Source organism: Aspergillus japonicus, assembly GCF_003184785.1.
Source record: "Aspergillus japonicus CBS 114.51 unplaced genomic scaffold BO86scaffold_66, whole genome shotgun sequence".
Lineage (NCBI taxonomy): Eukaryota > Fungi > Ascomycota > Eurotiomycetes > Eurotiales > Aspergillaceae > Aspergillus > Aspergillus japonicus.
This window is the reverse complement of record NW_020291703.1, coordinates 114,126-135,842: the sequence shown is the minus strand read 5'-3', so window position 1 is coordinate 135,842 and position 21,717 is coordinate 114,126. Positions and strand designations below refer to the sequence as shown.

Sequence of the window (21,717 nt, the reverse complement as noted above, 5' to 3'; positions counted from 1 at the left end):
ACAATTTGGAGCCATCCCTTGTTTCTTGTTTTGACCGCTCGTCCTCTCCCTCTTCGACCAGCCGATACTGTCCAGTACAGTCAGTACCTTCACTGGTATACTCCGGCGAGAACCCTGCTGCGTCCACACCATCCCCCACCATTCACCATCCATCCCAACTCGAAAGCATGTCCGAAAAATCCCCCCCCGCCGCAACAGGCCCCTCCCCGCCCAGCCCACCGCCGTACCTCTCGCCGTCCCCCCCCTCCCCCCAGGACACCACCCCCGCAAAACCCAAATGGTACCGCAGCACGACCTACAACGCGCTCATCCTGGGGCTGTGCAACTTCCTCGCGCCGGGCCTGTGGACGGCGATGAATTCCTTGGGGGGCGGGGGGTCGGAATCGCCGTACCTGGTGGACGCGGCCAACGCGCTGACCTTCTGCCTGATGGTGGTGTCGTGCCTGTGCGGCAGCGCGGTCGTGCGCGTGATCGGGGTGAAATACACGCTGATGCTGGGCACGGTCGGCTACGCGCCCTACGCGGCGGGGCTGTACACGAACAACCGCTTCCACAGCTCGTGGCTGCTGCTGCTGGGGGCGGCGCTGTGCGGCCTCAGCGCGGGCGTGTTCTGGCTCGCGGAGAGCAGCATCGCGCTCGCGTACCCGGAGCCCGGCCGGCAGGGCTTCTTCCTCGGGCTGTGGCTGTCCTTCCGCGTCGGGGGCCAGATCCTCGGCGGCGCGATCAACCTCGGGCTGAACGTGCACCGCAACACCGCGGGGAGCGTGAGCTACGCCGTGTTCTTGGTGTTTGTGGCGCTGCAGGCCTGCGGCCCGGTGGCGGGCATGCTGCTCACGCCGCCGGAGAAGGTCCAGCGGCGCGACGGCGTGCGCGTGCAGCTGCGGCTGGCCGAGGACGGCGTGCGCGCCGAGCTGAAGCACACGCTGCGCTTGCTGGGGGCGCGCAACGTGCTGCTGATCGTCCCGCTGATCGCCCAGGCCATCTACACCGAGGCCGTCATGTTCACGTACCTCGATCTCTGGTTCAGCGTGCGCGCCCGCGCGCTGGCCAGTTTCCTGTCCGGGTGCTTGGCGCTCCTGGCCGGGAATGCGCTGGGCTATGTGCTGGACCATGCGCGGGGGAGTCTGAAGGGCAAGGCCCGGGGCGTGTTTGCGGTCGTCATGACCCTGCAGGGCGGCGTGTGGGTGTGGGCGACGGTGATCACCTCGATCTATCGGGAGAAGGACCAGGCGGCGCTCGACTGGGCGGATCCCGGCTTCGCGAGGGGCTGGGTGCTCTATCTGTTCTGGGTGGCTATGTTTCAGGTGAATTATATGTTTTTGTGAGTGGCCTCCCCCCCTTCGGGGTTTGCGTGGGCTGACGCGGCGGGCAGGTACTTCGTGATCGGCAACCTGGCCCGCAACAAGGGCGAGGTCGTGCGGTTGTCGGCGCTGCTGCGCGGCACCGAGTCGGCCGTGCAGGCGGTTTCGGTGAGTTTTCCGGCTTCTCTGGATTGCTGTGTGAATGTGCTGACGGGGTCCCACGGCAGTACGGGCTGAGCAGCGTCGGCATCATGGCCTCGGTTGGCGGCACGTATCTCAACTTTGCGCTGTGGGCCGTCTCCGTGTACCCTGCGTGGCTGGTGGTCCGCCAGATTGGCACCACGCTGGGCGATCGGAAGAGGGAGAGAGAGGAGGCGCTCGAGTAGGTTCATCGCCTCGAGGCACAGATGGATATGGATCTACGGATACGCACGGTTAATGGAAGCCCTCAAGCCGAAATCTCAATCTACATATAGCACAGTGAATCTATAGACTAGACACCGCTTAAACCCAAGTACTGGGGAGTTTACCGTCCCGGGGGAGAACCCCCGGACCCCCCTTCTTTTCAACTTCCTGGTAACCTTATTTCCAAGTGTTGGGGAGTATACCGTCCCGGGGGAGAACCCCCGGACCCCCCTTCTTTTCAGCTTCCTGGTAAAGATCATGTGTAGTGAGTCTTCATCAGGTTGGATATACTGGAGAATTGGATTGAGTGTTGCCAGGAAGTTGAAAAGAAGGGGGGTCCGGGGTTCTCCCCCGGGACGGTATATCTAGTACTTAGAATCGAGTATTACCAGGAAGCTGAAAGAAAGGGGGGTCCGGGGGTTCTCCCCCGGGAAACGCTGGCTATAGTAATTCAATTGAGTTTAACTAGCAAGCTGGAACTATCAACGAGAGACCGTAATACAAGCAGAGCTACTCGCGATCGTCGGGCGTAAACACCAAGACGCGGACCTCGATACTCTCGCGCGGCTCCTCGTGCTCGGTGCCGGGGACGACAAAGGCCGTGTGCGGCACGCGGCGGGCGCGGCCGTCGGTCTTGCTGTCGTAGCACTTGATGAGGGTGACCCAGTCGGGCGTCTGGGCGTGGCGGTAGTACCACTTGGTGGCCGGGTTGGCGCGCACGGCGTAGGTCTCGCCCTCGCGGTCCGGGTAGATCAGCTTGATGGGCACGAGGTCGGCGTCGTCGACGGTGTGCGCCTCGGCCACGGCCAGCGGGTCGCGCCGCACCGGCTTCAGCGGCCGCCACACGTTGATGATCTGGTGCCGGCCCTGCAGGAGGGTCGCGGCCTCGTCCGGGAGGTGGTGCCCCACGCGCGACACGGCCGCCGCGAACGACTGGTCGATGTGCACCCGGTGCACTGGGGTGCGCAGCTGCGCGTGCGCGTCGGCGGCCGGGCGGCGGATCGTGTGGTCGAAGATGTAGGTGCGCGTTGCGCCGGTGCTGTGCGGGTGTCAGTTGGGGTTGTGGGAGGGGCGGAGGGGATGGGGGCATCGCGGAGGGAAAAGGGAAAGAGATGGGAAAGGCGTACACTTCCTTCAGCAACCGGTCCACCTCCGGGTAATACACCCGCTTGATCTGCTCGTCATCCAGGAAGTCCTTCTCTGCGCTGACGTGCGGGTGGAACTGGAAGCCGTTGCCGTCGAGTGTGTACTCGGCTTCGCGGCCGCTGACGTCGTGGATCGTGGTCGGCACGGACTCGGACGGCCGCTCGAAGGAGTCGGCTTTGCCGGCGTAGTTGGGGCGTAGGTGCGAGCCGTCTTCGACCTCTTTGATGTAGTTCAGGACGGTGTGGACGTCGTGGGGGGAGGTTTGCGGAGAGGTGGATTGGGTCTGTGGGGGGAGGGTGTTGTTGGCGGAGGCGGGGAAGGAGGGGATGTCGCCGGTGGGGAGGTGGACTGCTGCTGCGGCCATTTTCTGTCTGTGTGTTTTGGAGTGTGGTATAGATGATGCTGTGGTGGAGGTGCACTGTGGTGGATGTGATGAGAGCTGATCTCCGCCGCTATCCACGGTTATATATGCTTCATCATGCCTCATCAGATCCCCGGTGCACGCACGCAGCATTTGTCAGACAGAGCACGTCATACCACGCTGATAAATCCACCCACCCTTTCACGGCAATTGGTCGTCACATCTCGCACGGATGATGCAAACAGCATAGCATCGTACTCGTCGACATCCATGTGATGTCGGGGTGCTATCGACAGGGATGCCTGGGAGGATGCCAATGACAAAGAACGCGGGGAATGCTGATTTCTAATCCGCTGCAAGGAATGCATCCGACTGCTCCGTCGCTTTGCCCCAGGATACCTACCTAGTACGCAAAACGGCGAACGCTACTATGGGAAATTATGGGACATTCATGCTGGGAATGGTGGTCTGATTATCAATCTATCTAGAACTCGTGTACCCTCACTAGTTTGGTATGGGTTGCTCCATCCTCGGTCACGGCTTTCTCCTCCTCCAAATGATATCCGCCCCATCGGGGCAGCAGCACCGTCCAGACGTACCAGTACAACACTCCAAATACGATTCTACATCCGTTAGCATAGGATGACAAGCAGAGGCAAGGAGTGGGGAAAGGGGAAGGGGCAGAAGCATACACGCCAGTGCCGACAATCGCATACGTCGCGTAGAAGAAGCCCACGTCGCCCTTGCCGCCCTCTGGCGGGAAGAATGGCGACGCCAGTAGGACTAAAGAGATGAGCACGCGCAGCCACACAGCAGGCAACCACGCCTTGAACGGGCGCGGGAGGTCAGGCTCCTTGTAGCGGAGCAGCAGGAGCCCCAACGTCACAGCTAGACTGAAGAATTGGCCCGGATAGCCTTCGACATCCAGGATGAAGTTGTAGACGTCGCCTTGGGGCGGGAGGGCAATCACCAGCACGGAAGGGATGTAGTGCACGATCAGTCCGCCGAGCGGTGCTCCGAACGGTCGAGAGGACGAAAGCACCTTCGACCAGGGGAGGAAGCCCTGGCGGGCGATCTCTTGGTTGACGCGGGCCTGATGACAATCAGCATGACACCTACAGAGAGGGTGGGCACCATACCAACGCGAAAGTGACGACCATGACGTTGCCAGCGGCAGAAATGGCAATGGCCAGAGGAAGCAGCGTTCTCCCGATCTGATTCCCGAACAGCCGCTCGAACAGCAGCGCTGCCACGAGTTCTCCGCTGTTCTTGATCTCCTCGATCGGGACCACCAGGAAGTAAGAGATGTTGGCCAGAAAGTACAGCGCCCCGGCCGTCAGGAGCGCCGCCGGACACACCGTCTTGAGGGTGCGCACGGGATCGCGCACCTCGTTCATGACGTTGTTCAAGTTGCTCAGCCCAGCGTACGAGTAGATGACCTTGAATAGAGACGTGGAAAGCAGATTCCAGCTCCAGTTGGAGTCCTCCCACAGCGAGTCCCAGGAGCTGAACACACTCCCCCGCTCGGCCCCAAACGACGCATCCGTCTCGCTGGGCGGACGCACGAGGATCACCCAGATGCCGGTCAACGAGATGGCCCCGACCAGGAAGATCTTCAGCCATCCCAGCACGTTCTGCACCCAGATGCCCGTCCGCAGGAAGAACCCGTGCATGATTGTGACCGCAGTAATCAACCCCAGCGCCAGGACCTTGTGCTGCAGCTCGGTCGGCTCGACGTTGCACGCGAAGAAGGTGTACTTGGCGAAGACGATGCAGTTGCTGGCCGTGAACCCCAGCAGCACCGCCTGCACGGCGATCAACGTCGACGCCAGGAAGCGCGGCCGCGGGTAGGTATATTCCAGATACACCTGCGTCTGTCAATATTGAACCGTCCCCTCCAGAGAAGGCAAACTACCTTATCGCCGCCCGAGCGAGGCAGCATGCACCCGTACTCCAGCGACACGGCCAGCCCGCACGCGGCGAGCACGGTGCCCACCCCCCAGATCAACAACGACAGGCCCACACTCCCGGCGGACTTGACGATCGAGCCCGGGGTCGCGAAGATGCCGCTGCCGATGACGCGGGAGATCACGAGGATGTACGCGCTCGTCCAGGTGAGGGTTTTGGGGTTGTTGGTGGCCGGTCGGGCGGCGGCTTCGGGGTCGGGCACTTCGTCTGGGAAGACGGGGGTGCTGGAGAGGCCCAGCAGGGGCTGTCGTTCGGCTTGGGTCATGGTGGATCGGGGGCTGGATTGGTGATGGGGTTCCGTATCCCTTCGCGATGGGAGGCTTTAGATACAGGACGAGCTTAGATACCCAGGTAAAGGTGTAAGCAGCACTTCCTTTGTCGTGGTTGCTTGGAAATCAGCATCACACGCAGGCACGTCATTCTGTGCGCATGTTGTGTGTTCCTCCCAGCTGATAACGACTTATCGCAAGGGGAGGAATGACACAGCCCACTGCCTCGAAGAGGTGCGTGGGAATGACCTGTCCGAGGGGGTCATGCCGGAAGTGTCTGTAGGAGGTTACCTATCACAGACTGACCCTTCTTGTTCTTGAGCTGAGCCGCCCGACCAGTCTGTGCTGAATATAAGATAAATCCAAGCAAGTCGTTCCAAGTTGCAACCGATCCATAATCCCCAGCCCATGTTTCAGAATACAGACAACACTTGAAAGCAAGACGCAGACGTCGTCAGCATCGGTCGCAGTTGCGTGCCCTTGCCTCATCCGCCACGAATCACATCATCAGGGCCGGGATGCATGCCATTTGCCTGCGGTGCAACCTGGTTGGTGCTGTGCATTCACCCATCCGAGACCGTGGCCAAACTTAGGGCTTTCTGTCCTCATCCGCTTTTGCTGCCTCTCACGGATGCCAGTCCCGCCATGATGAGGCAGAGTGACGAACTGCCGTCGGCGAGATTAGATCCGATGACTGACAGACTGTAAGATGGGCAAATGCCTATTTTTGTGTCTTGAGGGTCATCATCATCCTCCCTTGGATGCGACCGACGATCATGGCCGCATCCCGTCCGGATGATACCATCGCTGCGTCCTCAGCACGCCATCCCACCCCCGCCCCGCGCAATGCTGCCCTTCCCCAGGCGCGATACCTCCCTTTCTACAGGGCGATTATCTCCAATCGATCGACCCTGTGGTCCGTGTGTTCCGGGAGATAGAGATAAACCTGCAGAGCATGGGTTTTTTTCGTTTTCTCGGCCGGGTAACAAACGCATACATATCTGGATCGCGCGGGGGGGCCCAGTTCTTCCAATTTTCAACTTGTTGTTTGTCGTACAGCACGCACACACGCACGCACGCAGCACGCACGCACACTCAGCCGGCACCATGACAACGATAACGACATACACTGTACCGCCCTCGCTGGACGAGAAGTACCCTCGCGTCTACGACAGCCCGGTGCGGGTTGGGGTTGAGCAGCGCTACTACCCCGAGAACGAATCGATCGAAGCCTCCGCACCAGCCCCAACCCCAACGCCAGCAGCGCCGCAAGCCACTCAGAGCGCCCTGCTCCTCCACGGCATCGGACAGCAATATACCCTCGTGACCGATCATGCCATCCCGTCCGTCCTGGGGAAGGAAGAGATCCTAGTCAAGGTACGTCGGTGGTTCTACGCTGCCATGGATGCTAGAATCTGACATATCCGTAGATCCAAGCGATCGGCCTCAACCCGATCGACTGGAAGGGGCCGTACGTTTCCTTTCGCCTTCCCCCCCCCCCCCCCCCCCCCCCCCCCCCCCCCTTGACACCAGTCCCCCACTGACCTGGCCGCAGAGCGTATAACTTCGGCATCCCCGCCCTCCCCTGGATCAACGGCCGCGACCTCGCCGGCGTGGTCGTCGCCGTGCGCGACGCCGCCCACCCGCGCATCCGCGTCGGCGACCGCGTGCTCGTCCCCTCCACCGACTACCGGGACATCCGCAAGGCCGCCTTCCAGCAGTACGCGGTGGCCACGCACTTCAACGCGGCGCGGATCCCCGAGCAGACGGGCGTGCACGTCAGCGCGGCGCTGGGGGTGGCCTTCGTGGCCTCCACCCTTGCCCTGGGCGTGTCTCTGGGCTTGGACTTGTCGACGATCGCCGCGTGTCCCGGCCCGGATCTCGTGGCGGCCGTGCAGGCGATCGCGGCCGCCGAGATCCCGGCCGATGTGCGCGAGGAGTGTTTCTCGGCGGTGCCGGTGCAGGAGCGCTTGCGGAGGGGCCAGTGGCTGGTTATTTGGGGGGGTGAGTTCCGTTCCCTTTGTCTCTATCGAGTTTTGAGTTTTGAGTTTCCTGGGGGTGAAGGTGAAGCTAATTGTGATAGCATCTACAACCACGGGGATGATCACCCTGCAACTCGCTAAGCTAGCCGGTTTGAAAGTCATCTGCGTCGCCGACGTGGCCCGTCACGGGGCGCGACTGCACGCCCTCGGGGCGGATGTGCTGGTCGACCGACACGATCCCGCCCGCGCGGTGGAGATCATCCGCGGGGTGACCGGGGGAAAGCTGCGGTATGCGGTGGACATCGTCGGGCGGGAGACGGCGACGCTGCTGCAGGGGGTGTTGGACGAGACGGTGCGCGAGGACGGTTCGCATGCGCATCTGCTGGGGCTGACGGGGTTGCCCAAGGAGCGACGCACCGGGATCAAATATCATACTGTGCCCATCAAGCTATTCCATTCTTCGGTCGGGGTGGGAGAGAAGATGGTCGCGTGGTTGGAGGCGTTGCTGGCGTCGAACACGCTGCTGGCGCCGGAGGTGGTGCGCCATGCCGGCGGGCTGGAGGGGGTCAACGCGGCGCTGGATACGCTGCGGCAGGGGAGTGTGTCGGGGAAGAGGATCGTGGTGGACTTGGAGGGTTGAGTGGTTTATCTCTGCTTGGATGTAAATAGTTGCAATAGATTGGCTGTGCATAGGCATAAAATTATACAGATGCTTGAATATACAGGTTATTTCGCTACGCAGCCGGCAGGCTTGGCACTATGTCTTAGGGTTGCTGGCTGTATACAGGGTAGTGTGCCTTCACTTCTGCACTCTACAGTCCTCCTTAGGATAAATGTCCGTCCTTGAATATTCAAATGATACTAAGTGGCAGCTGGCTGCTGCGATTATGCGTGTAACTCTCACGAGTGGCAGGTGAATCACCCCCGTGTCATCATCAGCACCGCATCTGGCGCAATCGAGGGCGCCTCGCACGTCTTCCCGAACCCCTCCATCGGAAGAAGGTCGCGACACCACCTCTCGGGCGAGTCATGAGGGGTAATTGTGTGTCAGGCCCGATAAGAATGTTTATCTTTCTCCAATTCCGCCGTATATAACAAATCCCCGAACTACCGCACACCACCACCAACACCACACCCACTACTGCCCTCCTCCCTCCTTCCTCCCACACCTCATTTCCCTCATCTCTACTCTTACGCACAGAGGAACTATACTCCAGGATAAAGCTTCAATCAAAAAGCCCAACTACACTCGACACAACCAGCAAAATGGGTAGCACAACCCCCCCCAAGAAACAACTCATCCTCAACGCCTTCGCCATGCAGTCCCCCTCGCACCTCAACCCGGGGCTGCACCGCTACCCGCCGGACCAAGGCCACAAATACACCTCGCTGGCGCACTGGATCCAACTAGCCCAAAAGCTCGAGGCGGCCAAGTTCCACGCCATCTTCTTCGCGGACGTGCTCGGCGGCTACGACGTCTACCGGGGGCCGGCCAACCTGACGCCGACCATCCCCGCCGGCGCGCAGTTCCCGATCAACGACCCGCTCTACAGCATCCCGGCCCTGGCCGCGGCGACGCACTCGATCAGCTTCGGGGTGACCGCGTCGACCACGTACGACGCGCCGTACGCGCTGGCGCGCCGGTTCTCGACGGTGGACCACCTCGCGCAGGGCCGGGTGGGCTGGAACATCGTGACCTCGTACCTGGACTCGGCGGCGCGGAACTTCGGGCTGGACACGCAGGTCGAGCATGACGAGCGCTACCGCATCGCGCACGAGTACCTCGACGTCGTGTACCAGCTGTGGGAGGCGTCGTGGCGCGACGGCGCGGTCCACCCGCACGGCGACGGCGTCTCCGGCTACGCCGACCCCGCCGCCGTGCGCCAGATCAACCACACCGGCCACTACTTCACCGTCCCCGGCCCCCATCTCTGCGAGCCCAGTCCCCAGCGCACCCCCTTCCTCCTGCAGGCGGGCACGTCCGGTGCCGGGAAGAGCTTCGCGGCCAAGCATGCCGAGGCGATTTTCCTGAACGGCCAGTCGCCCGAGCTGGTGCGCCCGTCGGTGGACAGTGTGCGCCAGCAGGCGAGGGCGCTGGGGCGCGATGCGGCGGCGGTGAAGATCGTCGCGGGCGTGCTGGTGATCGTCGCCGAGACGGACGAGCAGGCGTGGGAGAAGTTCCGCGAGTATGGCCGGTACGGGGACAAGGAGGGGGCGCTGGCGCTGTTCGGGGGCTGGTCCGGGTACGATCTGGCCCAGTACTCGGATGAGGAGGATTTCCGGTTCGTCGAGGCCCCCGCGGTGCGGAGTATGGTGAATCACTGGGCGAAGACGGTGCCCGGGGGCGAGGGCAAGAAGTGGAACAAGGCGACCATTGCGGAGTATTTGGTGATGGGCGGCAATGGGACGAAGATTATCGGGGATGCGAAGACCGTCGCGGATGAGTTGGAGCGCTGGGTCGCGGTCGCCGATGTTGATGGGTTCAATCTCAGCTATGCCAGTGTGCCGGAGACGTTTGACGATATCATTGAGTATCTGGTGCCCGAGTTGCAGCGCCGGGGTTTGTTTCACACCGAGTATGAGGTGCCGGGGGGCACGATGCGGGAGAACTTCTATGGGATCAAGGGGCAGACGAGATTGCCGGAGAGTCATCATGGGGCGAGGTATTTCTGGCGGGAGGGGGAGGAGGCTCCCAAGTATACGTTGCAGGAGGAGTAATCGGGGTCGAGAGGGAGGTGTTGGTGAAAATGTACTTTATAGGATTGATGCTATTTGAATTGATATGGGGGAATAGTCTGGCACGATAGCATAGGATCGGAGGGATGTTCTCCATTATGATAACGTGCTCTGGCGCATCCGGTATGGTCCGCGGTTGACATATCTATGATTGGGAGATACGTTTGTCAGATGCGTTGCTCGTCCCTCCCTCAGAACCAATACGTCTTCCCCGCAATACTCCCCGGATTCTCAGTCGTCCCCGGCGCCACTCCCACCTCACGCAGCTTGGCTTTCAACCGCGCAGTGACGGCAGCCGGATACTCGGACGACGCGTGCGCGGGACCCTGCCCCGTCGCGGCCAGTTGATCGGTAAGGTGGTTGTCGGTCCTGAAGAACGGCACAGAGAGAACCCCGCTGGCGTTGGCGCATGCCTGATACAGTGTCTGGAACCTGTCCTCGCTGTAGCCCCCGCCAGTGATGACGGCGCGGGGAGCAACGGTGAAGTCGTTTGGGCCGACCTGGGTGTGGAGGGCCGATGCTGGCGGGGCTTTTCCTGCGACAATGAGCGGGACTTCTTGCTCTGCGGCGGGGAGGTTGTGGCCGGCGTAGACAACTGCTGTCGTTTAGTTTCGTATAGGACTATATTTTAAGGCGGAAGGGTGTTGCAGACCGTTGTACTCAGGCAGCATGTGTGCGCGGACAAGCGCTGCGACTTCGCGCTTGGCGCCACAGAGAATCACGGGGATGGCGGTGGTCATGTTGGTGGATTTTGGGACCAAGATTCAAGGTGAGCGATCGCCATTCCTTGCGCCTTTATATGGCTGATGAATAATGCAAGGGGCGTCTGGGATGATTACGGAGCGAGACGCTTCGGGGATGACTTCTGTCCCGAGACTTTGCCACTTCTACTGTGAAATGGGCTGGATTGCAGCTACGGACGTGGTGGACACGATTCCATCCGCAAAAGTCATGAAGTCATCATCATCTTCGGGGTTGAGGTCGACCCCGAGCATGAATAAGCACCCCCCAAACCACTTCGACATATAAATCGCGCATCACCCCTCTGACGGGATCATCGGATTTTCTACTCCAAGCTTTCTGAAAATAGTGGCACCGACAATGTCAGATCCACCCAAGCCCCTCCACGACAATGTCTCACGCACCAAATCCAGCTCCCCACTAGGACGAGCCGTCTTCATCGGCCTCCGCGCCGCCGACGTCTGGTGGCAGTACAGCCTGCTAAGCCAAGGCTGGGCCTCGCAGCTCATCACCAAGCTGGGCGGCTCTCCCGTCGTGGCCGGCGATGTCTGGGCCACCTCCAGCAGCAGTCTGCACCTCTACTACCACCTCGTCAGCCTTCTTTCCGTGGGCAGCAGCATCAAGCAGATCGCCACCATGCTCTTGGTCTCGGAGCAGGAAACCCCCGTCGGCTCCGCCGCGCTGATCGCCTTCTTCAACACAGCATTCAACACGATAAACACCCTCCTCGCCATCTGGGCGCGCACTTCCCAAGCCCCAGCCTCCACCAGCAGGACCCTATGGCACTTCATCCTCGCAAACCCCACCGTAACCGTGGGCTTCAGCGCCTACCTCGTTGGGATTCTAACGGAGGCAGTCTCCGAGTTCCAGCGCCGCGCGTTCAAGAAGGACCCCGCCAACAAAGGCAAGCCCTACGGCGGAGGTCTGTTCTCGCTGGCCACCAACATCAACTACGGCGGGTATACCGTCTGGCGGGCGGGGTATGCGATGGTGACGGGCGGTTGGCCGTGGGCGGCGACGACCTTCGGTTTCTTCTTCTGGGATTTCGCGGTGCGGGGCGTTCCGGTGTTGGATGAGTATCTGGTCGGTCGGGTGAGTGTGCCTTCGCTGGTGTTTGAGCTTTTGTGGGGGTGGGAGATGGCTGACTTGTTTTTAGTATGGGCAGGCGTATGAGGAGATCAAGGCGCGGGTGAGGTATCGGTTGATTCCGTGGGTTTATTAAAACTCTGTCTGCGATGTTGGTACCTGGAGTGGTGGCTGGAGGCTTGGTATCATTACTAGAAGGTGAGGTGTGATGGGCCAGCGAGCTTGGTGGATTTCCCTGTAAGCATGTCGGAGATGACAGGCTTGAGGACACCTGTCATAGGCCTCAATGGCTGTTAGCATTCCCGAGTGCAAAAGATGTTTCTTTTGTTTCAGCGTTGGATATCGACCTAATGTTCTCTTGCACCGAGAAGGGTGCCAGGGTGCAAGGTGAATGTTCTCCGGGACCCTTGTCACTTGCTAGGGATATGATCCAGGAGGACAAGCAATCCTACTTCTTTCTTCGTCATTGACTTTTCGCCTTTCTGTTGTCTGCCATGATCCAGCGACAGGCAAATTGCAAGCTTTGAAAATGGAGTAAGGTCCCCCAGCGGGTCTTGGTGCTATAGTAGAGACAGATCACGATACCTAGGCCGTAGGGTCAGACCCAACTAAAGAGTTGCATAGTATATCGTAACCGTTCAGGATGACGGACAATGTAAAAACAATCCAGTATCCCAGAAATCCAGCACCAATGCAGCGTACAGCTGTCCAAGTGAAAGAGCGTTTGCCCGCCACCGGAGCAGTGAATGCTGTTGCCTGCTGTTAAATCCTCTTTCCCTGCAGGTGAGACAGTAGGAACAAAGCCCAGTCACAGTCAGGAATCGCGATGAGTGTGCTGGCTGATTGGGGCCGAACCAACAACTAGGACGCTTGTTTGAGGCAAAGCTCCTATCGTAATGCCTGAGGCACCATTGCGGGGTATTTAGCCTTGAAGCGAGTGGAACGCAACAGTCAAGACCCTTAGGAAGATCGGATATGGCAAAATCTGATGTTAGACGCTGAGGCTGTGCCAAGTAGCGTACAGTTGGCCCGGTAGCCGGAGGATGTGGGGTGTCGGTTGGCGCCTTGAGCCGCCGGCCTCGGCCCGACAGTTGCTTCGGAGAGGAATATACTGTACATAGTACCATCAACTATATGGTTGCCTACGGGAGAAGACCCCACAGCTCCATTGACCAGTATGATAGTGTAGGTAACCACAAATTTCTGTCTTAGCCTACCTATGATGACCGATCTTGAGCTTGCTACTGGTCCGCGCTGTACATGGCCCGCATACACCACCTGCGCTTGGTGCCGCCATCGGCGACTTAGACTCTGAACACGAGACCCTGTTGGAGTTCATACCCGCTTCAGTCAAAGGGTGTTCGGGATTCTTGACATTTGTGCCATCGCTTCCAGTGGCAGGTTATGATATCAAGGGACATACCATGCATGATGGGCTTCCGTTGAATGCCACCCCCAACTGTTCAATTGGGGTGACTAGACGAAGGGGTCAATTACTTTTCAAAGTTGTATAAGAAGTGCAGTACCAGCGTCTACTCATCTGCGCAGAATCTACTATCAACACACCGAATGTCAGCAACCCCACAGATGGCTATGTCTTGCCCTAAAAGGCCGGTGTTCCTTGGCGATACCTGCCCCTGCTTTTTAAATCGCTGCCTGATATTAAGATCAACTACTATCCAACAGTAACCACAGCAACAACTATAGAACATTTGTATCTGATAAGTAGACCCTTGTAGCCACTACTCTCCAATGCAAATCACCCAAGATCACAAAGACTTCTTATCATCCGCTCTCAAATCTTTCTTCCAAGTGTTTCCCCAAGCAAACCATTCCATCCACCATGCCAACCCTCAAATCCATCGCCGCTTTCCTCCTCCTCACCCTCGCCCTAGGCGCAGCAGCCCAGCCCACCACAGAAATTACCATAGGCAACGACACCAACAACGGAACCACCTGCGCCGTCTTCAACTGGGACCATCAGCCCGTCTCCTGGGATGAATACCCGCCTCTCCGCATCAGCGCAGCCTTCAGCTGCCCCAACACCACTACCACCACCACTACCAACAACACCAACGCCTGCGAGATCACGGGCACAGGGGGGTACAGCACCTACTACGCGGTGACGAACCTGACCGGCCTCGCGGCGGGCCCCCTGACGGCCCTGGTCCAGAAGACGGTCGCGAAGAAACAACTGCAGACGAGCAATTTCAGCGCCCAGGCGACGGTTTACAGTGGGGTCGGCCGCATGCCCCTCGCGCCGGGCCAGTCGGCGTACGCCGCCGAGATCGCCAGCAGCTATTGCTTCACGGGCACGGTGGCCCGCTGCACGGGCGGCAATCCCCCGATCGCCGACAACACGCCCGTGCGGGTGTGTTCGCCGCTGTGGCAGTATGTCCGCACGGTCGGAAACGTGATGACGTCCTCCACCAGGACTGTGAATGTGACTCGCGAGCAGGTCGCCAACTTGACGGATCCGTTTGCCGGTCAGAATGTGACGCTGCCGAACGGGGCGGCGGGAGGGTTGGTTGTTGCGGGGAATAGGTGGTTGTCCGGGCTGGTGGTTGCAGTTGTGGTGGCTGTGATGGTTTAATGTCCTGTTTGTGTTGGTTTTGGATATGATTTTGTGTTGTGAGTGATGAGATGAAATGTTTATGATTGGGCTATGTGGAATGTGGGAGTCTGCCAGCTTATGATGCGACTGCTTCTGATATTTGTTCTTTAAAAGTGTGAAGATAGAGAGAACTTGGTCTTTCCTTTTTTTTTTTCTTCTTCTTTTTCTATCTTTCTTTTTTTCTTCCTTTTTCCTGTTTCTTCCTGCTTTCCTTCCTCTTCTCTCTCTTGCCATGGCGGTGTAGGATGTGTGAGAATAGAGGCAGTAACATAATCTTAAGTTTGTACTGTATGCTTCTACAAATATAGCCTCGCAACAATTGTCTTTCGTTTTACTCGAATATCCAGTTATAGTGTACTATACAACAACATGGACCACCTTTATTATCTTGCGCAATAATTTACTAGTAGTGTTCTAGATTGTGCTGTGCCTATAGGTTATATGTAACAAGGTATACAAATGATTCCTGTCCACACCACGTATTGATGTATTCTTGTTAAGCTTCGAGCTTCGCACTGGCCATTAGCGTTTATTATTGTCTACCAAAGATATGAAACCGATATAGAGTCAACTTTGTGCGAGTATCAATGCAGCATAGGTTCTATCTACCTACCTATCCTATTGTCTATTAAAGCCTTTATCTAAAGAAAACGTATACACATGGAAGATTATCAGACACTAATCTGGGTTGCGATACAAGTCAACCTTTCCCGAAACAGTAAGGTCTAGTCTCTATGCCTTAGGCACCAGATTCGGGTGCCGAGGTAACACTGCAACCATCTTATCCACAGTACTTCCCAATGTATAGAATACACTTGCAATCATGATGCTATACAGTCTTGCCTCATCCCCACATTTCAAGAGACGAGGGCTGCTCTGAAAACAGACTAATACCTGGAAACAGGCCTGCTTGAACCTAAATCACCGGGCAAGTGACCTTCAACCTGTCATCCGGTGGAGATCCGGGGACATATACTAGTGTGACAGGAGTGACCCTCGGTTTATTCTCTCTGGTGCGAAGCTATCGATCTCGGAAATCAGGAACCCTGCCCGAAGATCGAGAATATGGAAGTGTATGATGTCATCACGGGAGTCGATTCGGACGGCCGCGGTTCCTGGTGCGACCAAGACATGGTTAAAAGCATTTCTTCGGCCACTGTTGATCATCTAGCTTGTCAATCACTGGTGCAAGCTGTGAAACATGAAGGCCTTCGCATATTCCATCTTAGCTGCAGTAGCAACATGGCTGCCCCATGATACGACTCCCCCAACCCCCCTTGCCGCGAGGACTAGTGCTGCGCCGGGGAACTCCTCTGCGGTGAACCTGACGGTCATCCCGTCTGGAGGAAATCTATCCAGTCCGTTGCTGTATGGGATTATGTTCGAGGTATATGCCAGTCGCACCCTCCAGCGCGTGAGAGCTGACCTCAGCTGCCCTCCCAGGAAATGGATCATTCCGGTACTTCCCGCCCTCGCTGCGCAGCAACAATGCTAAGATAACCAGGCGACGGAGGACTCCACGGACAACTACTACAGAACAACGGTTTTCAAGGGGCCAATCCCGGTCTAACTGCCTACAAGCCTATCGGGCAAGCAGATATCATGCAGGATTACCTGTACCCGGTGAGCGGTGCTATCACCTCTTCCCTGCAGGTATCCGTACCAGCGAACGGCGCCACGGGCCTGGTCGGATTCGCCAACACAGGATACAAAGGCATTCCGGTGGTCAATACCACATATTGGTGCGAATTCTGGATGCTGGGTGATTACACCGGAACGATCACTCTCCAGCTGGCCGGCTCATCCAGTGGCACGATCTTCGCGTCGCATAACATCACGGTGGCCAGCACTCAGAACAACTTCACCCGACACACGACAATAATCAATGCGACAGCGGCACCGGACGGCAACAATGAGTGGAGGCTGCTGTTCAATGCATCTCGGGTGTCTGGGGGGACGCTGAATTTCGGACTCCCCCAGCTGTTTCCGCCAACGTACAAGTCGAGGTGTGCTTTGTGTGTAGCTGTAGGATGACCAACACTAACATAGTCAAGGTCCAATGGGCTCCGGTCCGACATTGCCAAGGTCATCGCGGATTTGAAACCGTCGTTCTTGCGTTTTCCCGGGGGAAATAACTTGTATGACTTCTTTTCTAGCCCCAGCCAACTCTATATGTGAATTTGCATTAATGTTGGGCAGGGAAGGTCTGGAAGTCGATAGTCGGTGGCAATGGAACTTGACCATCGGACCAGTAGTCGAGCGTCCTGGAAGGCAGAGTGATTGGTTTTACCCCAACACTGACGCGCTAGGTAGGACGCGCCCGACTAATCTGACTGTGTCTAACGAGTCATCCAGGTCTGGATGAGTACCTATGGTGGTGCGAGGATATGAGCATGGCTCCCGTGCTGGCCGTCTGGGACGGCAAGTCTTACGGCGACATCCTATCCGGCAAGGAGCTTGAACCCTACATCCAGGATATTCTCCATGAGCTTGAGGTGAGTCGCCTTGGTCGCATCGATCCCAAAGCTAATCGAGTAGTACCTTCTCGGCGCCCCCAATACCACCTACGGAAGTCTCCGCGCCAAGAACGGACGCGTGCAGCCCTGGCCCATCCAGTACATCGAGATTGGGAACGAAGACGACTTCACTGGGGGCTGCGCAACGTATCCCCGCCGCTTCATGCAGATCTACGACGCCATCCACCAGAGCTACCCCAACCTCACGCTGATCGCCTCCGCCAGCGACCCGCAGTGTCTGCCTTCCAATCCACCCCCGGGAATCATGTACGACTTCCACTACTACCGCAGTCCAGACCAGCTGGTCGCCATGTTCCACGAATGGGACCACCAGTCCCGCTCGCGCCCGGTGATGATCGGCGAGTACGGCTGTCGCAATACCAGCTCTCCCGACGGGTTCTACTGGACGTTCATGCAATGCAGCTGCAGCGAAGCGGTGCACATGATCGGGCTGGAGCGGAACAGCGATGTCATCAAGATGGCGTCCTATGCCCCCTTGCTGCAGAACTTCCCCTACACCCAGTGGTCGGTACGTACCATTCTCCCGTGCGTAGGGGTTGAGACTCCCACTGACCGTTGCGAACAGCCGACGCTGATCGGATTCGACTCGAACCCCGGCTCCCTCACCCTGTCCACATCGTACTGGGTCCAGAAGATGTTCTCCAACCACCAGGGGCAGACCATCCTGCCGGTCAACTCGACGGCCAGCTTCGGCCCGTTGTACTGGGTCGCGTCGCGGACCAACGGGACGTACATGGTCAAGATGGCCAACTACGGCAACGACCACCGCACGGTGCGAGTGACGGTCCCAAACACCACAGCTGGACACGTGGAGATGCTATCCGGCCCGCGGGATGGAGTCAATCTCCCGCACAATTCGACCATCCAACCCGTGATCCAGAACGTGACGGGTAGCAAGGACAGCTATACGATACAGATGCCGGCGTGGGGGGTCGCGGTGCTGGTTGTGCATTAAAGCGCGGGAGTTACTACCACTCCCGTTGTGCATAAGCTAGCATACAATGCTATTCACCTTTTTTTTTTAATTCTTCGTCTCGAATGGTATCATATCAGATACCCAGCGTCCTAGAACCAAATCACAATTCCGCAACCCCAAAGGAGAATCCAACTCAACCCTCAACCCCGTACACCCCCAAATCCGCAGCCATCCCGGACAAAGCATAAACAGCACTCCTCCGCCCGCCGAAAGCACGCAGCGCTCTCTCCCCCCGGTCCTCCAAGCCGATCTTCTCCAGCACCCGCCGACTCCGGGCGTTGTTCACATCGCAGAACCCAAACACCCCGGCCACCCCCAATTCCGTGCAGGCATACTCGACCATCGCCCGTCCGGCTTCCGTCGCATACCCCCTCCCGCTCTCCTCGGGCAGCACGCAGAACCCGATGTCCGGGACCCTGTATCCATCCGGTGGGGTGCCTTGCATCAGGGAGATGGTGCCGATGGGGACGCTTTCGTCCAATGGGGCGGTGGGATGCGGTCGGCGGGAGAGGAGGAAGATGCCGCGCTGGTGGTTCGAGGTGGTGTAGATGCTTTGCAGGCGGTTTGTCAGGAAGGCTGTGGCGTCGTGGGGGTTTTTGAAGGGGGAGGGCCCGCAGGAGGTGGTGAAGTCTGGGGTGGTCCACAGGTGGTGGAGGAAGGTACTGTGCGTGGGGGTGGGGGAGAGGAGCGAGATGTGCAGGCGCGGGGTCGAGGTGAGGATTGGGGTGGTGGGTGTCGGGGCGGGGGTTGGCATTGTCTTGGCTGTTGGATTGGTGTTTGGATTGGAGTGTTCTTTTACTCTTCTGGTTTTATTGGGGACTGTGTTGCGGTAGTGACTGTCGTGGTATAATGTGGGTGAGTGAGGATTGGAATTGTCTTAAAGGTGGTATTATCTCTCGAAGGTACGCGCAAGAGATGGACGGAGAAAGGGCGGCAGATGCAGCTGAGATTGGGTCACGCGATTATCAGTGAGTCAGGCAATACACATGCAACAACTAGTTCAGTACTGTTGTTTGGATTTGAGTGGCCAGAGGCAGATAAGACTGAGGCTAGCGCCAGTCTTTCATTGCTCCGTTGCCGGAGATATCCGTGGCTAGCCCGACGAACATGCGGGTGCTGTTTAGCCATCGCCGGTGCATTGAGAGAGACAGTTGCCTGGTACTCCCAGAGTCTGACAGCTGTGTAAGTAAAAAATAAGCAGTCACTTGTGTTGCATGCAAAACCACCTCTATGCACCTATATCCGCAAGCTCACTCCCTCACCGCGCAGAACCACAGCATCCGCACATTCTCATCCGTAAAGGACACGTTCCGCGTCTTCTCCCACTCCTCCGCCCAGTACAACTCGGCCTCCACCCGCCACCCCGTCCCAGTCACCTGCCCAACATCGTACCAGAATCCCTTGATCGACTCCACATTGTGTCGGTAATGCACTTGGTCATTCATGAACCCGTGCATCGTGTAGTGTCCCGCCAGCCGCGTCCCCATCTGCCGCCCGGCAATCATCACCCCGGGCTGGTCCTTACACAGCCGGACCAGTCGCGCAGCCACCTTGACCTGGGTCTCATAGTCCCAGAGATGAAGTACAGAATTTGTTAGCACGACCTCGATCTTCCCATTCACCGTCTGCGCGAGCCTTCCCTGCGCAAACTCCTCGTCCTCACCCGCGGTAAGATCTCCAGTGACGAACGTCGCCTCCAGACGGTCGGCATCGCGGAAGAGTCGGTACCCCAGGTCAATGAAGATCTGCTCGAGGTCGCAACCGAAGAGCTGGCGGCCGGGGATGCCCTCGTTGGCGAGGTAGCGGATTTCCTGGCCGACGCAGCAGCCCACGTCCAGGAAGCCGGCGGCGGGGTTCGCGCGGAGGTGGTCCATCACCCGGGGATAGAAGGGGAGGGTGGCGAGGTTGAAGGACAGGAAGCGCATTTGGCCGATGCAGGGGTATTGGCAGACCGTGAAGGCTTCATCGCGCTGTGGTGGGTTAGTCGTGCGATTGCTTGTCGTCATCTGCTGGAGGGGCCGAGCTTACCACTGCTAGCACATGGGGGATGACTTCGTCTGGCTTGAGATTGCTGTAGCTCTCGAGTAAGCGTTGCGCGGTGGGGTTGATGGATGTGACCTCGGTTTCGAACCAGGCGGGCTGGACTGGGGGATCCTCGGTTGCGGTCATGGTCACTCCGTCAGACGCGGTTTACGGGAATGCAAAGATTGTTCAGACCAAGTCAGACTGGTGGGCGTGTCTAAGCTTTTAAACCCTAGCCTCGCCATGGGAGTGAGACCACTCGGAGGGGGGGAAGTGGGCTCCCGTTGCGGTGCGCTAGCCCTAATGGCGGGTTCGTCAACGCTACTGTAGAGCTATGGTACTAGCAGGGAGTCTGGGTTAGAAGAAGGGTAATGTACAGTACATGCCGGATTTCTCCGCAGTGCTTGTATGCAAAACTCGTTCATGTCCTCTAATATGTGGCAATCCATGGAACCTCATCTGCAATCTTTGATCAGTTCAAAGAGAAGGCCCATTTTGAAGAAGAGCACCTCATGCGGCAAAGTAGCTCGGGTCTAGATAAGGCTCGTAGTGTTCAGATCTAGGCATCGACATCACCATCAGATCATCAGCCCCCTTACTACGAAGAATCCGGAGTAACAGTCGCAGTCATGGAGAGCAGTGTGCTAAAGGATTACGCGGTTAAATACGTGGCCCACGTTCTCGACAATAGTGCCATCCCCTACTGTCTAGTCGGGGAGTCGGTGCTTGAGCTCTACGGCCTGCAGCGCAAGCTAGGCATATTCACAGGTTTCGCCATCCCCACCAAATGGATGGAGCACGCCCGGTATGCGTTGCAGCAGGCCGGGCATTTTTCGTGCCGCGGCTACTGCGGCGCCCGCACGGGCTACAAGCCCACCTTCAAGGAGGATGTCCCTCCCATCGCACCCGCCTGGCATTACCACATGCCCCCGCCTCCCTTAGCAGGGGGCGAGCATGGCTTCTATGGGCGCAGCACGTTCCTCTGGGGATACGTCGTGAATTTCTACAATCACTCGGATGTGCTCTGGTTATTCCCCGAGCCGCCCCGCGGCGACCCCACGACCGCGCCCCGCCCGCCCCTGGGAGATAATGTGCCCCCGGAGGGACTGGGCGTGCTGTCGGACTACTACATGCTGTCCGATGATCTGCGCCTGTCGCCTCACCGGCGACACGCGCCCGAGCGCTATCCCATCAAGATCCCCACCCCGCACCGCTACCTGGAAACCATCATCTGCCAGATGTGCGTGCATCGGCAGAAGCGGGAGGTAGGGCTCGCCGAGACGTGCGCCGCCATCTTCCACCGCTTGACTCTGCCGCGCCGGCTGAACCCCCAACTCCAGGTCGTGTTGCGGGAGCGCGAGTTGTCCGAGCCCTTCCGCGGCTTCGTGGAGAACCACTTCAAGGACCCCGAGGACCCAACCAAGTCGGATTCTGGGTGGGAGGAACGTGTCCTCACTTTCCTCTACACAAAGCCGGAGATACACATGTTGCTCTCGTAAGTGATGGTCCATCTATGCGAAAGGCATTCCCTGCCTTGAGTACACAAATTTGGTACGTTAACGATAATTGCAGT

At 58.3% G+C, this 21,717-nt stretch overlaps 11 protein-coding genes across 11 annotated transcripts; 7 read left to right on the top strand and 4 right to left on the bottom strand.

Annotated features, from left to right (window-relative positions):
• Positions 1-167: 167 nt before the first annotated feature.
• BO86DRAFT_450714 (DUF895 domain membrane protein) lies at positions 168-1,687 on the top strand (the record flags this gene model as incomplete). Its single annotated transcript, XM_025676811.1, has 3 exons — positions 168-1,321; positions 1,373-1,469; positions 1,529-1,687. The coding sequence occupies 3 exons, from the start codon at positions 168-170 to the stop codon at positions 1,685-1,687; spliced, it is 1,410 nt and encodes a 469-aa protein (XP_025523779.1).
• A 529-nt stretch (positions 1,688-2,216) lies between these two features.
• Positions 2,217-5,446, bottom strand: BO86DRAFT_422042 (putative methionine permease; the record flags this gene model as incomplete). The annotated part of the gene is made up of 6 exons (XM_025675318.1): positions 2,217-2,745; positions 2,834-3,012; positions 3,719-3,836; positions 3,906-4,306; positions 4,353-5,081; positions 5,129-5,446. 6 exons carry the CDS (start codon positions 5,444-5,446, stop codon positions 2,217-2,219), a joined length of 2,274 nt encoding a protein of 757 aa, XP_025523778.1.
• A 1,111-nt stretch (positions 5,447-6,557) lies between these two features.
• BO86DRAFT_322071 (zinc-binding alcohol dehydrogenase family protein) lies at positions 6,558-8,072 on the top strand (the record flags this gene model as incomplete). The annotated part of the gene is made up of 4 exons (XM_025668370.1): positions 6,558-6,827; positions 6,881-6,921; positions 7,006-7,454; positions 7,534-8,072. The coding sequence occupies 4 exons, from the start codon at positions 6,558-6,560 to the stop codon at positions 8,070-8,072; spliced, it is 1,299 nt and encodes a 432-aa protein (XP_025523777.1).
• Positions 8,073-8,650: 578 nt separating this feature from the next.
• BO86DRAFT_439788 (LLM class flavin-dependent oxidoreductase) lies at positions 8,651-10,150 on the top strand (the record flags this gene model as incomplete). The annotated part of the gene is made up of 1 exon (XM_025676177.1): positions 8,651-10,150. Exon 1 carries the CDS (start codon positions 8,699-8,701, stop codon positions 10,148-10,150), a length of 1,452 nt encoding a protein of 483 aa, XP_025523776.1. The 5' UTR covers positions 8,651-8,698.
• Positions 10,151-10,188: 38 nt separating this feature from the next.
• Positions 10,189-10,908, bottom strand: BO86DRAFT_412780 (uncharacterized protein; the record flags this gene model as incomplete). Its single annotated transcript, XM_025674681.1, has 2 exons — positions 10,189-10,763; positions 10,821-10,908. The coding sequence occupies 2 exons, from the start codon at positions 10,906-10,908 to the stop codon at positions 10,360-10,362; spliced, it is 492 nt and encodes a 163-aa protein (XP_025523775.1). The 3' UTR covers positions 10,189-10,359.
• A 353-nt stretch (positions 10,909-11,261) lies between these two features.
• On the top strand, positions 11,262-12,395 carry BO86DRAFT_346411 (uncharacterized protein). Its single transcript, XM_025669241.1, has 2 exons — positions 11,262-12,001; positions 12,066-12,395. Exons 1-2 carry the CDS (start codon positions 11,270-11,272, stop codon positions 12,129-12,131), a joined length of 798 nt encoding a protein of 265 aa, XP_025523774.1. The 5' UTR covers positions 11,262-11,269; the 3' UTR covers positions 12,132-12,395.
• A 1,362-nt stretch (positions 12,396-13,757) lies between these two features.
• On the top strand, positions 13,758-14,752 carry BO86DRAFT_392269 (uncharacterized protein). Its single transcript, XM_025672772.1, has one exon. It carries the CDS (start codon positions 13,839-13,841, stop codon positions 14,586-14,588), a length of 750 nt encoding a protein of 249 aa, XP_025523773.1. The 5' UTR covers positions 13,758-13,838; the 3' UTR covers positions 14,589-14,752.
• Positions 14,753-15,810: 1,058 nt separating this feature from the next.
• On the top strand, positions 15,811-18,148 carry BO86DRAFT_439781 (glycoside hydrolase; the record flags this gene model as incomplete). The annotated part of the gene is made up of 7 exons (XM_025676176.1): positions 15,811-16,023; positions 16,146-16,615; positions 16,664-16,747; positions 16,809-16,918; positions 16,965-17,104; positions 17,148-17,654; positions 17,712-18,148. 7 exons carry the CDS (start codon positions 15,811-15,813, stop codon positions 18,099-18,101), a joined length of 1,914 nt encoding a protein of 637 aa, XP_025523772.1. The 3' UTR covers positions 18,102-18,148.
• On the bottom strand, positions 18,071-19,196 carry BO86DRAFT_392268 (GNAT family N-acetyltransferase). The gene has a single exon (XM_025672771.1). It carries the CDS (start codon positions 18,874-18,876, stop codon positions 18,256-18,258), a length of 621 nt encoding a protein of 206 aa, XP_025523771.1. The 5' UTR covers positions 18,877-19,196; the 3' UTR covers positions 18,071-18,255.
• BO86DRAFT_392267 (class I SAM-dependent methyltransferase) lies at positions 19,084-20,326 on the bottom strand. Its single transcript, XM_025672770.1, has 2 exons — positions 20,151-20,326; positions 19,084-20,092 (listed from the first exon to the last, which is right to left on the bottom strand). The coding sequence occupies exons 1-2, from the start codon at positions 20,289-20,291 to the stop codon at positions 19,373-19,375; spliced, it is 861 nt and encodes a 286-aa protein (XP_025523770.1). The 5' UTR covers positions 20,292-20,326; the 3' UTR covers positions 19,084-19,372.
• A 447-nt stretch (positions 20,327-20,773) lies between these two features.
• BO86DRAFT_382616 (uncharacterized protein) lies at positions 20,774-21,643 on the top strand (the record flags this gene model as incomplete). The annotated part of the gene is made up of 1 exon (XM_025670817.1): positions 20,774-21,643. One exon carries the CDS (start codon positions 20,774-20,776, stop codon positions 21,641-21,643), a length of 870 nt encoding a protein of 289 aa, XP_025523769.1.
• Positions 21,644-21,717: the final 74 nt, after the last annotated feature.